Source organism: Pholcus phalangioides, unplaced genomic scaffold, assembly GCF_987345545.1.
Source record: "Pholcus phalangioides strain wild (caught in Gottingen) unplaced genomic scaffold, Ppha-v1.0 ptg000015l_1, whole genome shotgun sequence".
In the NCBI taxonomy this organism is placed as follows: domain Eukaryota; kingdom Metazoa; phylum Arthropoda; class Arachnida; order Araneae; family Pholcidae; genus Pholcus; species Pholcus phalangioides.
This window is the reverse complement of record NW_028301608.1, coordinates 60,353,376-60,365,058: the sequence shown is the minus strand read 5'-3', so window position 1 is coordinate 60,365,058 and position 11,683 is coordinate 60,353,376. Positions and strand designations below refer to the sequence as shown.

Genomic DNA, 11,683 nt, shown 5'->3' with positions numbered 1-11,683 from the left:
AGTGATTTATCGGCCAATGGTCATCACAATTAAAACATTACATAAGCTCCAGCAACAGGAAAAATTTACAAATGAGCTCTTAATCGTATATTGCAGTGATTAGCTTTCGCGCAGCTTCTTCTATCGACAAAACTGCATTCAAATATACCAATTCCTACAATTTTTATGAATCTTTGAACTATTCACGAATTTATGGGAAAAATAATAAATAATAATAATAAGTAAATAATAAATAATAAATAATAATAATAAATAAATAATAAGTAATAATAACAAATAAATAATAAGTAATAATAATAAATAAATAATAATAAATAAATAATAAGTAATAATAATAAATAATAATAATAAATAATAATAATAATAAATAATAATAATAAATAAATAATAAATTGTTTATTTATTATTTTTCTGAAACGTATATTCATTAATATAAAAAAAAACAAAAAAAAACACATTTTCACTGCAAATATTTAAAAGTGTTTCTACGAAAATATTAAAAAAAATCAATGATTAAGCAAAATTGGTTAAGAAAAATAATTGGCGGGTGTGGTTTCGTGTTAATAAAACGGAGATTGAGAGATTGAGAATTCGAGAATATAGTGATAAATGAATAAATATTAGCATTGGTATTTGGTATTTTTAGTTTTCGCTTTAGGGAAGTGAACTTGGTTTTGGGGTGTAATTGGCTGACATATTGGTTGCTATTTTGGATTCTATTTAAATTTTTTATTTTACCTTACTCGACAGAATGACCTGCATGATGGTTTTGTCATAATTTTTTTTCGACATTGTTATAATCATCATTTAAGATTAAAAAGACTACAACTGCTGTCAGAAAAAAAGAAGACTACACAGAAAGCAACGAGACTTCCGGGTGGATTGAGCATGGCAAGTGAAAAAAAATTGCACTACCTAGTATGGGAAAATCTCAATCATTTTGCATACTTAAGTTGTTCTCAGACGTATCCATTAGCCAGTGAGTGATTTCCGTTGAAATGAAGCGGAACGGGATATCAGGGGGTTATGAGAATGAATTGGAAAGTAGTTATGAGTCCAATATTATTAGTTATAAGTTTTTCCTCCCTCAATTTCCATGTATCCACCCACTCAGACAAGGACTAAGAGAAGCACCTTCTCTGAGAAGCTGCATTTTAGCTTTAACTTCACGCACCAGTTGCTATTTCAACACACCACACGTTTCTACTTCGACTAAGCGTCGAACTGGTGACGAACCCGAGCAGGAAAATTCTGTCACGTTTTTGTGATTCTACGTGTTTTATTTATTTCTTTTTTCTTATTTTAGTTTACTTGTTTCGGGCTCTTCTTTTCCCTCGATCGTGAGAAGCTTAATCTATTCTTCTAGAGTATATAAGAGGATAGTTTTTCTATGAGTCGTTCAGAAGTGAAGTTGTCAAACAAAAAGTGTCATTTGGAGCTACCTTATCTGATTTCTTTGGTTTATTTAGATACTCTTATATTCCCAATACATCCATTCCAGTATGATCTCAAAGGTACAGTGGCCATCAATACTTATTACATTTCTTGAACGATAAGTTTCTATCTAAAGTCGATCGAAAGCTAACTTTATATTAAGGATAACCCAGAGGATAGAACGATATATAAATCATTTTTTGTGAAACGCAATGTAAATTTAACATGTGTGATTGAGGCTCAATTTTTTTTTAATTTATGAAGAAAAAAATATTTGTAACAATCGATCTCGTATAATGACTGATTATACGAGAAAATCAACCATCGATTTGATATAATGATACCTTTTGCTCTATTTGAGATTCCATAGATATACCTCGAGTATACATTGAATCGATTTGCAAAAAATCAGTGACTTAGTTTTACTTAATTTACTCTACTGAAAAACAAAATTTCCCCTTTAAATATTCATATATATTTTGTACATATTCATATATTTTATTTCTGATGACCGTCTAAAAAAAAACGTTTTCATTGACCATAGTAGAGTATTCACAATTTACAGTGGGTAGAGCACCACAATCCCTTATATAACGAATTTTTCTATGAAATTAATAACGAATACGAGTAATAACAATAAATACTAGAATGCGAAATTTTTATGAGAACTCTCATATTTCCGTTGATTTATTCCGAATTCTAAAAATTCTTCTCTAAATCATTTCTCCATAACGAATTTCGGAAAGTGAATGCGTTATAATATTTAAGCATTAAAAGTTAAAACAAAGTAAACAACGAAGCAAGTTTTTCAAGCAACAAAGTTAAAATTTTTTAAGTTAATCACTAAACTTACAAGCCCAAGTAGTGAAAAAAGATTCTATATAAAAATATATAAATAATTTCAAACTGAATCGTCTTATATACAGGGTGCATAGAAAACAGGGGAGGCCGAACCGTTCATCCTAGAGGTTTTAATTAGAAAAAGTTCCCAATAGCATGTGGTACTAAAATGTTTCAAATATGTCATGCATGTTGCAAGGGGTTTATAGTTATTAAAATAAATATAATAAATAAAATATAAAAAAATATTTTTTATACAGTCCCTGAGTGCCCAGAATCCAATTAGAAAATTGTTGCTCTGTCTCCCTTCGTGCCAACAAGAATCATTCCGTATTTCTAAGTGCAATATTCACAGAGATATTCGAATTCGAAAAACGAATCGAGGAAAAAAACAACAGCGTTAAATGCGAATAAAAAGGGTTTTCCGCATCATATCTGCTTTTTTCTCGGTTTTCGAATTCGAATATCTCAGTGCATATTGCACTTAGAAGCATGAAAAAAATGTTGTTGTCACGAGGAGAGACAGGGTAACAACTTTCTAATTGAGTTTTGGGGAACACGGGAACTGTATGAAAAGTTATTTTTTAATAAATAACTATAAACCACGTGAAATCTGAATGACATATATCAATATTATATGCTTTGGAAACTTTTCCTAATTGAAAGTATACGTTTAGGATCAACGGTTCGGCAGTAAAATGCCATACCTCCTGGTCGCTATGCACCCTGTATATACATATTCTCATCGATGATAATATTTAGTGTATTTTATTAAAATTTAAACAATAGTTTTACTTTTTATAATGTTTCATATAATTTGTATGTCGATGTTCCAGTTATTTTTCAAAGATATTAGTCATATTTATAATTATTATTTATCCAGTAGTGATCCTACGCACCGTATGGAATAACTAAACATAGACGGTTTAAAGCTGATTTGTGGAAAAGCTTCGATGGGGGGCATTCACCAGGATTATAACCAAGTGTCATGAAACAGGAAGTTTGGTTGGCTATAAAAGAAAAAGAAATAGGGAATGGGATGAAAATACGGCAATGTGTGAAATGATAATACTAGTAGTAGGTCCTTTGACATAGCTAGTTGCAGCTTGCGGATAAATACCTTAAATATGAAGATTCAATGCCCATTCATTCTTCAATTGATCAAGTTTTCAATCTTTTATGTGATATACGAAATTTCAATTACTGAGATTGAGACTTTTAGTGTCTGAATGAGAATTTTGATTCATACTTGAATTAATGCTAAAAATAAAATGAGCGTAAATACGTGCGAGCTATAAAAATCGTTGATTCTGTCTTAGGGCATTAGGTAATATTAGTTACATTACCCTTGTCACGTCTTGAAGTACCAGGCAGAAAGTAAGTTAATTAATGGGGGAATTGCATTGAAAATGATATCTCGTATCAATTTTGCAAATTTTCTGAATTTTTTCATTGAAACAAACAATCGACACGAATTTTGGAATTGAGCACGCTTCTAAGAAACAAGAATACGATTTTTTAGTGATATGGATATAAAATCTCTCTCAATTTCAATATACTAAAAGAAATCATTGAAAATAAAGGTCGGTCTACTAAAAAATAATAATGACTTAGTATGTTATAATTATATTGACTTAGTAGTGACTGAAATAGATCTGGTGTGGTACGTTGTTTGCCATATAATTATTTTTAACATATGTTCTGGATATCTTTCGGTAACACTCTGACAGATTCTTTAGAATCCGGCCGTGCCCGGTGAGTCCCGTGCATTAAGACGGCACTGAAACACTGCAAATATGTGAGATTAATATTGATATTTATAGTCATATAATTACCATAATATAATACAAATTATGGAAATTATTTTCAATTCCAATTTTAGTAAGGGTTATGAATCGAATCGTGAGTTTCAAGAAGGGAATACATAAAAAAATTAAGTTTTTGAGAAATCGAAAAAAACCGCATGAGTTTAAGGAGTCCTGTATCTGCCTCTAGGGACTGGATTTTGAGTTTTTCTTACCACTCCCATGTAGAGCAAAGCGTCGTTATATCCGAGGTCATAGCGTTTTCATTGACATTATATTCGAGTCCCGTTAACATTATTCTCTATAGGAATTAGTCCGAACCACCAAATTATCGAATTTATAACCAAGGTGTCGTTATAACTAAGTTCAACTGTAAATTCATGATGGGAGAAAAAACATACCCGGATGAGAAAGAATGCATCATTGAATAAACTTCCTGAATGGGGTTTTAGACTCATCGCACAGAAAATAATGTTGAAAAAAGTCACTTCCTATACATTGATACCGTCATCAAAGGAAGAGGCATTACTACGTCAAGAAGCAGGAAGAAAGTAAAAACAAATACTTGAAAAGCAGGAAAAATATCTTCATGAATGGAAGGACAGCCAACCAACATATACACACATGAGATGAATGACTGTAGTAATTACCAACATAAGGAAAACTGAAATACAGTGCTTCACATTCAAATAATGATCATTAGGTTCCGCAGTTGTCTCTACGGATTTTAACGATGGTTTATAAATAACTTTCACTAGCAGTAAAAGGATTAGTAGTGATCAGTCTCAGATTAGTAACAAATAAGGGATTTGGAAAGAAACAAACAAAAAAAAAAACTAGCTAATCCTGTATACAATAACTATCAATTTGGGGAAAAAAATCCGTTTGATTTTACTTTATCCTGAGAATTTCACAAAATAAATTCCTTACATTGAATAGTTCTTTTTTTTTTTTTACGATGGAAATTATGAGGAAAAATGTTACCCTATAAGAAAGAAAGAAGGTGAGGTCGCTTTCCATATTTAACTTAATCGGATGAGGGGGGAGGGGAGTCTTTTACCTTTTAGCACAGTAAAAAATTTTATGTAGAAATACTATTGAAAACATTATTTATCCATTGATTTGTTTCAAATGTTTGTCAAATATATCTGATTGTGTATGCTATCCAAAATTTTACATGTCCCTAATACCGAAGTCAGGGCCAGAACGGGGGGAGGGGGGGGGGTAGGGGTTTTTTAAATATTAAGTTTAATTTTGAATAAGATTGAGTCGATAAAATCTCAATCTTTTTTATCTGGGCATTTTGCCTGTTGTGGCGTTGTTTTTGTATTTGTATTTATTTGTATCATTCTATGAACTTAAGTTTTCTTTATTTTGAATCATTTGTTATTCAATTGTATGGATTCCATGCGATTTTATCATGCACGCAAGCTGTTTTTGATGCATTTTTTTTGAAATTTTTTTAAAAATTAAGTGTTAAAGATATGTAAAATTTTGTGCTAGCATAAAATGGCATACTCTCAAATATATGTGGCAAAAATTTGAAACGAATTAATGGATAAATAATATTTTAAATAATTTTAATTTTTACATAAAGTTTTTTCGCCATGTTGTTGTTTTACCAGGTAGGAGATCCCTTAATGATATTCCGAATATTTCTCTCCCTTTTTTTTGTGCGATGCAAAAATATTAAATTTGTGCCTGTTTGGAGTGATTTTCATGATAGTTTGATGGAAAACATCAACCTCAGAAACAAACGATGAAATTGGCTATATAAATCAAAATATTACGTTGTTATTAATGATGAATAGTCAATATCAAGTAAAATATACTCCTTCAAGTGTAATACATATAATAATTGCGCTAATTTTTTTTCCCTTTTCAATTTCAGGCTTTTATTCTCTTGGCTGTTTTCGCAGTTGCATTCGCTGACTATCATTCCAGCTACAGCGAAGATGATGCTGTAAGTATAAAATAATACATTGTGTGATTGACAATATTATGTACTGTACTTTTTTCCGTGACTATTAATTCGTTTAATATTATGAATTATATTATATCGTACGTAGATGATGTTTTTCATGTCCTCATGTACTTTGATTGCAGAACGGGATTCAACTGTCCACTGGTAATGAAAATCAAAGCAGATCAATACTACAAAAAATTATTAAAAATGAATGTGAATATATTTTGCTATGATGAGATTTTGTGAGATAATGAAAAACTCATAGAGAATTCGTCTATTATGCGAATATTTGCTTGAGATAAAAGTATTTTATCTATTTATTTGTTTAATCAAACACATTCGAGACTTTTGGGGCTAAGTTAGCCTGCGAGTTCTCAAATAGTAATACCCCATAAATTCGTGGGTAGTTTAAAAATTCATAAAAATGGAAGTAAAAAATTGTTACATTTGAATGTAGTTTGCGAAAAAGTTTTTCAGGAAGGGGTATTTTTCAGTACAGAAAATTGTTAAATTTCCGAGTTTTCGTCGATAGAGGGCGCTGCAAGAAAGTCCGACAATAGTGATTGGACTTTTATCTTTCTCCAATCTCTTTTGTGTCCGAAACGTTTGTAAAGCTGAGGCGTGGCTGAGTCAAAACAACTTGGTGCTTTGTCTACCAATGTCAACATCACTATGAAAATCTTATGCAAGTGTCAATAACAGGAGAACTTAGAAATGAGTTGTTATTTATATAGCATGTGCATTTCATAGGATTCTGACAAGCATATTTCCAGTGATTTGTTTTCATGCATTTCCATCTATAGTCAAAAATTTAAACTATACTGTTTTCCTGAATCTTTTCGCACCGAATATGCAAATACATACGAATTTATTCACAAATTAATTAACTAATGTGACGCACTGACTATATCCGGAACAGGACCACGAGACTCAGCCCTACCATTTCGGATACCACGTGAAGGATCACCACGGTGAACAACACAGGGAAGAAGCAAGCGATGGCCATGGCAAAGTAAAGGGCAGCTACGGATTCACTGACGAGAAGGGCGTCCACCGCCAGGTTCATTACGTCGCCGACGACGATGGTTTCAGGGCTGAAATCAAGACAAATGAACCAGGAACCGCTAACCAGCAACCTGCCAACGTTGGTTTCTTCTCCAACGCTCAAGAGTATCTTCACTTCCACGAGGACATTCCCGAACCCCACAGCGCTTATTTCGACTAAAGATATTTCTCAAGTCTTGTATCAGTCGAATGAGGTAAGTAAACTAGACCTTGCCCTATCCGATAGATTTTACCATTACATTTCGTACATTGCGTGCACAATTAAATCCAGGGAACAATTTTTTTAGCTGTGCGTGACATCTCGTCGGCTCCTCTTAGGCATATAAGTCACACCAGAAAAATAACCCGGAAAAGCTGCAACCATCTTCAACCTGTTGCTCGTGAGCACCATGATGCTCCTCGAAGCACCAAAAGTGCTCAACGCTCGTGTTTGATTTCGTAGACGCGAGCACTTGCTCCATGTTTCGATTAAACATTCTGTAGAATTGCATTCAAGGATTACAGTTAAAAATGCGGATTTAAGCATACGTATGTCAAAGTTGCCGTATAGAGTGTTTATCGTTCGATGATGGGCATAAGCAGTGTTCACGACTTGAGAAAGGTTGCAGCAGATAATTTGCATTTTTTCCATATTTTTCAAAATGCATGTTAATTTTTTTACTTACCCTGGATTTGACACCCCTCCTATAGCGCGGCGCTTCGTGTGGCCGCACATGTTGCATCTCGACCAAGAGCCACTCCTTTTTTTATATAAATAACTTTTTAATCTTTCTTTCAAACCGAGTACTAATCCGGTCTATAACCATGGGAAATTAGCTACGGAATTGTTTATACATGCGCACCTAACAATCTGAGTACGTGTTGTGCGTGAATTTTTAGTGCGAATTCATTACTATGACTACATGACCACGCAGCAGCCAACTTTTCAATTGCTAATCAATTAATTGATTAATAATCATCTGTAGCAAAAATAAAGCATAAGGTTTCGTGGAAACCACGGAGAAATAAGAATGACGAAATTGTTTCGTCATAAGAACATACTAATTCAAACATAGGAAACTACTAAACCACACATGTGCCTCGTCCATATCCCTCTGCGGAACTTCAAACGGTACATATTGGGATATGTCTGTCCGTGTTGTGAACCTGACGTGAAACTTGTTTCTGTGTAATGCTTGTATGGTGCTGCCATCTGCCACGTATTTTCCGAACTATGAGTGAAGTGCAATGCTTGAGGATTTTACCGTTGTAGGTCTGTTGCTCTCTGCGGCGAGACTTTTTAATGGGGAGATCGGCTTGCATTCGCATTTCGAAGTTGGGAATCACAGAAAACCAACTTCAGCCGACCACCACTGTGGCGAAGGTGGATTTCGAACTCGCGACCTCGCGATGGGAGTCCGTCATTATGACCACTCGAACACCACAGCGGCTAAGAGAAGGAAACTGTATTTACTGTATTAAAAAAAATCCAATTGGACAAATTCGGTAGAAAAAAAATCTTTAAATTCCTTCAATTTTTTTTTGATTTGATGGTTATTATTTCCTACGAAATCTTTATTTCCGACCATACCTACAGAGGGAGATATTACTACTTGAAGGTGTGCAGAGAAGATCTACGCATGATCTTGTTAGCATACAAGGCTTGAGCTATGAAGAGAGACTTGATTTCTTGAATATGTTTGCATTGGAAGAACGCAGGGGTTTGGAGGAGGATATGATCAAAGTGTTTAGAATTTTCACCGGGATGAATATAGGATGGACCACGAGTTATTTATACACCGTCAATCACCTGCTTCGACAAGGGAACACCAGTACCGTTTAGTACGGGACAACTCCAGGTTATAGTGTCTCGCATGGAGTTTTTCCCTAATAGGGTTATCAATAAATGGAGTAGCTTTAATTTGGGGGTCGGTAAACCTATTAGGATAAATCGAGAGGCGTGCTATCCGTACTTAGATTATAGGCTATACTACTAATTACTTTCGACAGATATATGCTTTTATATTGTGTGGCGGTATTTTAGTGATATTTGACATTCATATTTTTTATGGACATCTTTCTTCAGCCATGGGCAGTTTGCCTGTTATGACATTTGTATTTGTCTTAGTTTCACGCTGCTTTTTACAAGTAATTGTAAATTTTGTAGATTTTTAAAATATTTTTTTTTTATTTTGAAAGGTATAGCAGACAAAGGTAATCCAGCCAGTTGCTTATTCCCTTCGTAGAAAACCCAAACTGGATGGGTAAGGAATAACCGGTGAATGCAAGCCGTATACGTTCTGTTCTAACAAATCAACAGCAAACATTCCAGAGCGAAAATTGTTCACCAGGCTGCAAAAAACCGAAACAAAAAAATACACACACACAAGACAACAAGCGACGACGCAAAGATAAAGATGTCACTGATAAAAGAGTGCCACACTTCAAAGAATAATTTTAGCGTAATCTCAAGAGAATATCGAAAATTATTGGATTAATTGAATGTAGGTCTCTTACAGGATCAAGTATATGACATGAAGTAATGACATAAAGAAATCTGAAATTGGTAAGCGCTGTCTTTATGCTGTGGTAAGCGATGATTGATGGTTATTCATGCAGTACATATGTACATGCTGTTCTATATAGTCTAGTATATTTGTTGTAATATTTTAGGATTCAAAATCGTATAGATGTGTTCTAAACCTTTCTCTCTTTCTTTCCTCTTATATTTTCAATCTACATAATTAAAATTATATCGGGTTTTATCGCATGTTCGTAAAAAGGTATCAAAATCACTACATTTTTTTAAAATGTAATTTTCTTTACCATTATTTTTTCTTCTAAAACAGACTTTTTCCTTCACTACTATTTTCCAACCCTATTCTTTTTTTTCCATTGGTTGAAGTTACATTTTGTGATATGTGTACTCTAGTCATTGATAGGAAAATTTCGAAGTTGTTAAAAAAAAATAAGTATCATGAAATTACTCGTCCTTACCACAGCATAAAGAAGTGATTATTTCTCAACGCAGAAAACTTGTAAACTGATGAATAAATTTTTGGATGGAAAAAAAGATTGAATTGATAAATATATATATATATATACTTAATTTTTCATATGTATATAAGCATTGAGATTTTCATCGAATGGCATGTTTAGATTAGTAACCAACGACATTAAATAGTGCACATAATTTTGTAATATTTTTCTGAAAATTATTTAGCAGTAAAAATATCGCAAAAAAAAAAATCACATTCATCACTATAGTTATATTCTTCATTTTGTAATATAGTCTTATTTTTTTTTCCATTTGATTCACGATTGCTTTTCGCGTTATGTTTGGTGCCGCGTATCTATGTAAACTGTATTATAGAATCATCATAGTAATAAAATATCGAATCATTGCAGAAATGTATTCTTTGTTTCATTTATTTCGGATCTTATAGAAATTCTTCATCGGGATACGGAGACCTATAACATGCTGCAGTTTCCACATCCAACGAAATTCTGCGACACCCTTGATATTTAAAAAGAAAAATTCGATATTTTTTGAAAAATATCAACTTGTTTCAGAAAAAAGTTTTGACCGTTCTTCCAATTCGTGAACAAATTGCAATTCTTGTTTTCTATGTGTGATGATTGGTTACTTTATATTTGAGCAGTTTATAAAAAAAATTGGAGATTAATTTAGCATGTTTTTCTTGGTAATTCACGTAAATGTATAATTAATCAATTTTTTAATTGATAAAAATTAATTGTCTCAATTTCATTAAAATAATTAGTAATTATGTTTTCGGGAACTTCATGTACCATGGAACAAAAAAATTTGGGAGTATACTATTTTTTTTTTGATTATTTCTTTTCATGATCATGAAAAAAGTTCCGGATCTAAAATCTCGATAAAATTCCTACAAAAAATTTCATTTTAAAAATTCATAGAAAATCAAATCTTTCTCTTTAACTTTTAGAAAAATATATATACTGCGGCACTGTTTATGTCTTCTAATTTCACAAAATGTTCGTTTCACGGAAAAAAATTGCAAGAAAATTACTTGAGCAATTTTTTTAATCCTTTAGGTGGCATTGACGATGCATCTCACCTCCTTAAAAGCCTTTTATTTTTGCATTAATATTGATTGCCCATATATTTTGTAAAGTTGATTTTTCAATGAAACGCCCATTACTTTGCACCTGCTGAAAATAGGAAGAAAGTCTACTTCATTAAATATGCCATTTTGCATGGGGTTTAGTGATTTCTACTATGCCGCTCAACCCTTAAATGATTGAAAATGATTTTTCTTCTGATCTGATAACTTTTTTCATAGTATAACTTTCCGGTAAAAAATCATTAAAAAAAAACTATTTCGAATTTGATTGTTTATAAAGAGCCTTAAAGAGAACGTACATAGCTTTAAAAAACGTATATAAAACAAATGTGTTGAAGTGTATGTATATATATATATATATATATATATATATATATATATATATAATATTACTTTCCAAATACATAACTACCTTCTTTGTGAGCTAAATTATAGGGAAAAAAATTGGGGTTGCAAACTTCAAGTTAAAAAAAGATTAAAATAAAACA

General features: G+C 32.3%; 1 protein-coding gene across 1 annotated transcript; it reads left to right on the top strand.

Moving 5' to 3' along the window:
- Positions 1 to 1,394: 1,394 nt before the first annotated feature.
- On the top strand, positions 1,395 to 9,637 carry LOC149076375 (cuticle protein 10.9-like). Its single transcript, XM_089243916.1, has 4 exons — positions 1,395 to 1,514; positions 5,971 to 6,042; positions 6,965 to 7,304; positions 9,289 to 9,637. The coding sequence occupies exons 1-3, from the start codon at positions 1,503 to 1,505 to the stop codon at positions 7,268 to 7,270; spliced, it is 390 nt and encodes a 129-aa protein (XP_089100042.1). The 5' UTR covers positions 1,395 to 1,502; the 3' UTR covers positions 7,271 to 7,304; positions 9,289 to 9,637.
- Positions 9,638 to 11,683: the final 2,046 nt, after the last annotated feature.

Coding starts and splice junctions, on each gene's coding strand:
- LOC149076375 (XM_089243916.1), top strand. Junction 6,043..6,964: donor GCTACAGCGAAGATGATGCT/GTAAGTATAAAA, acceptor TATCCGGAACAG/GACCACGAGACTCAGCCCTA.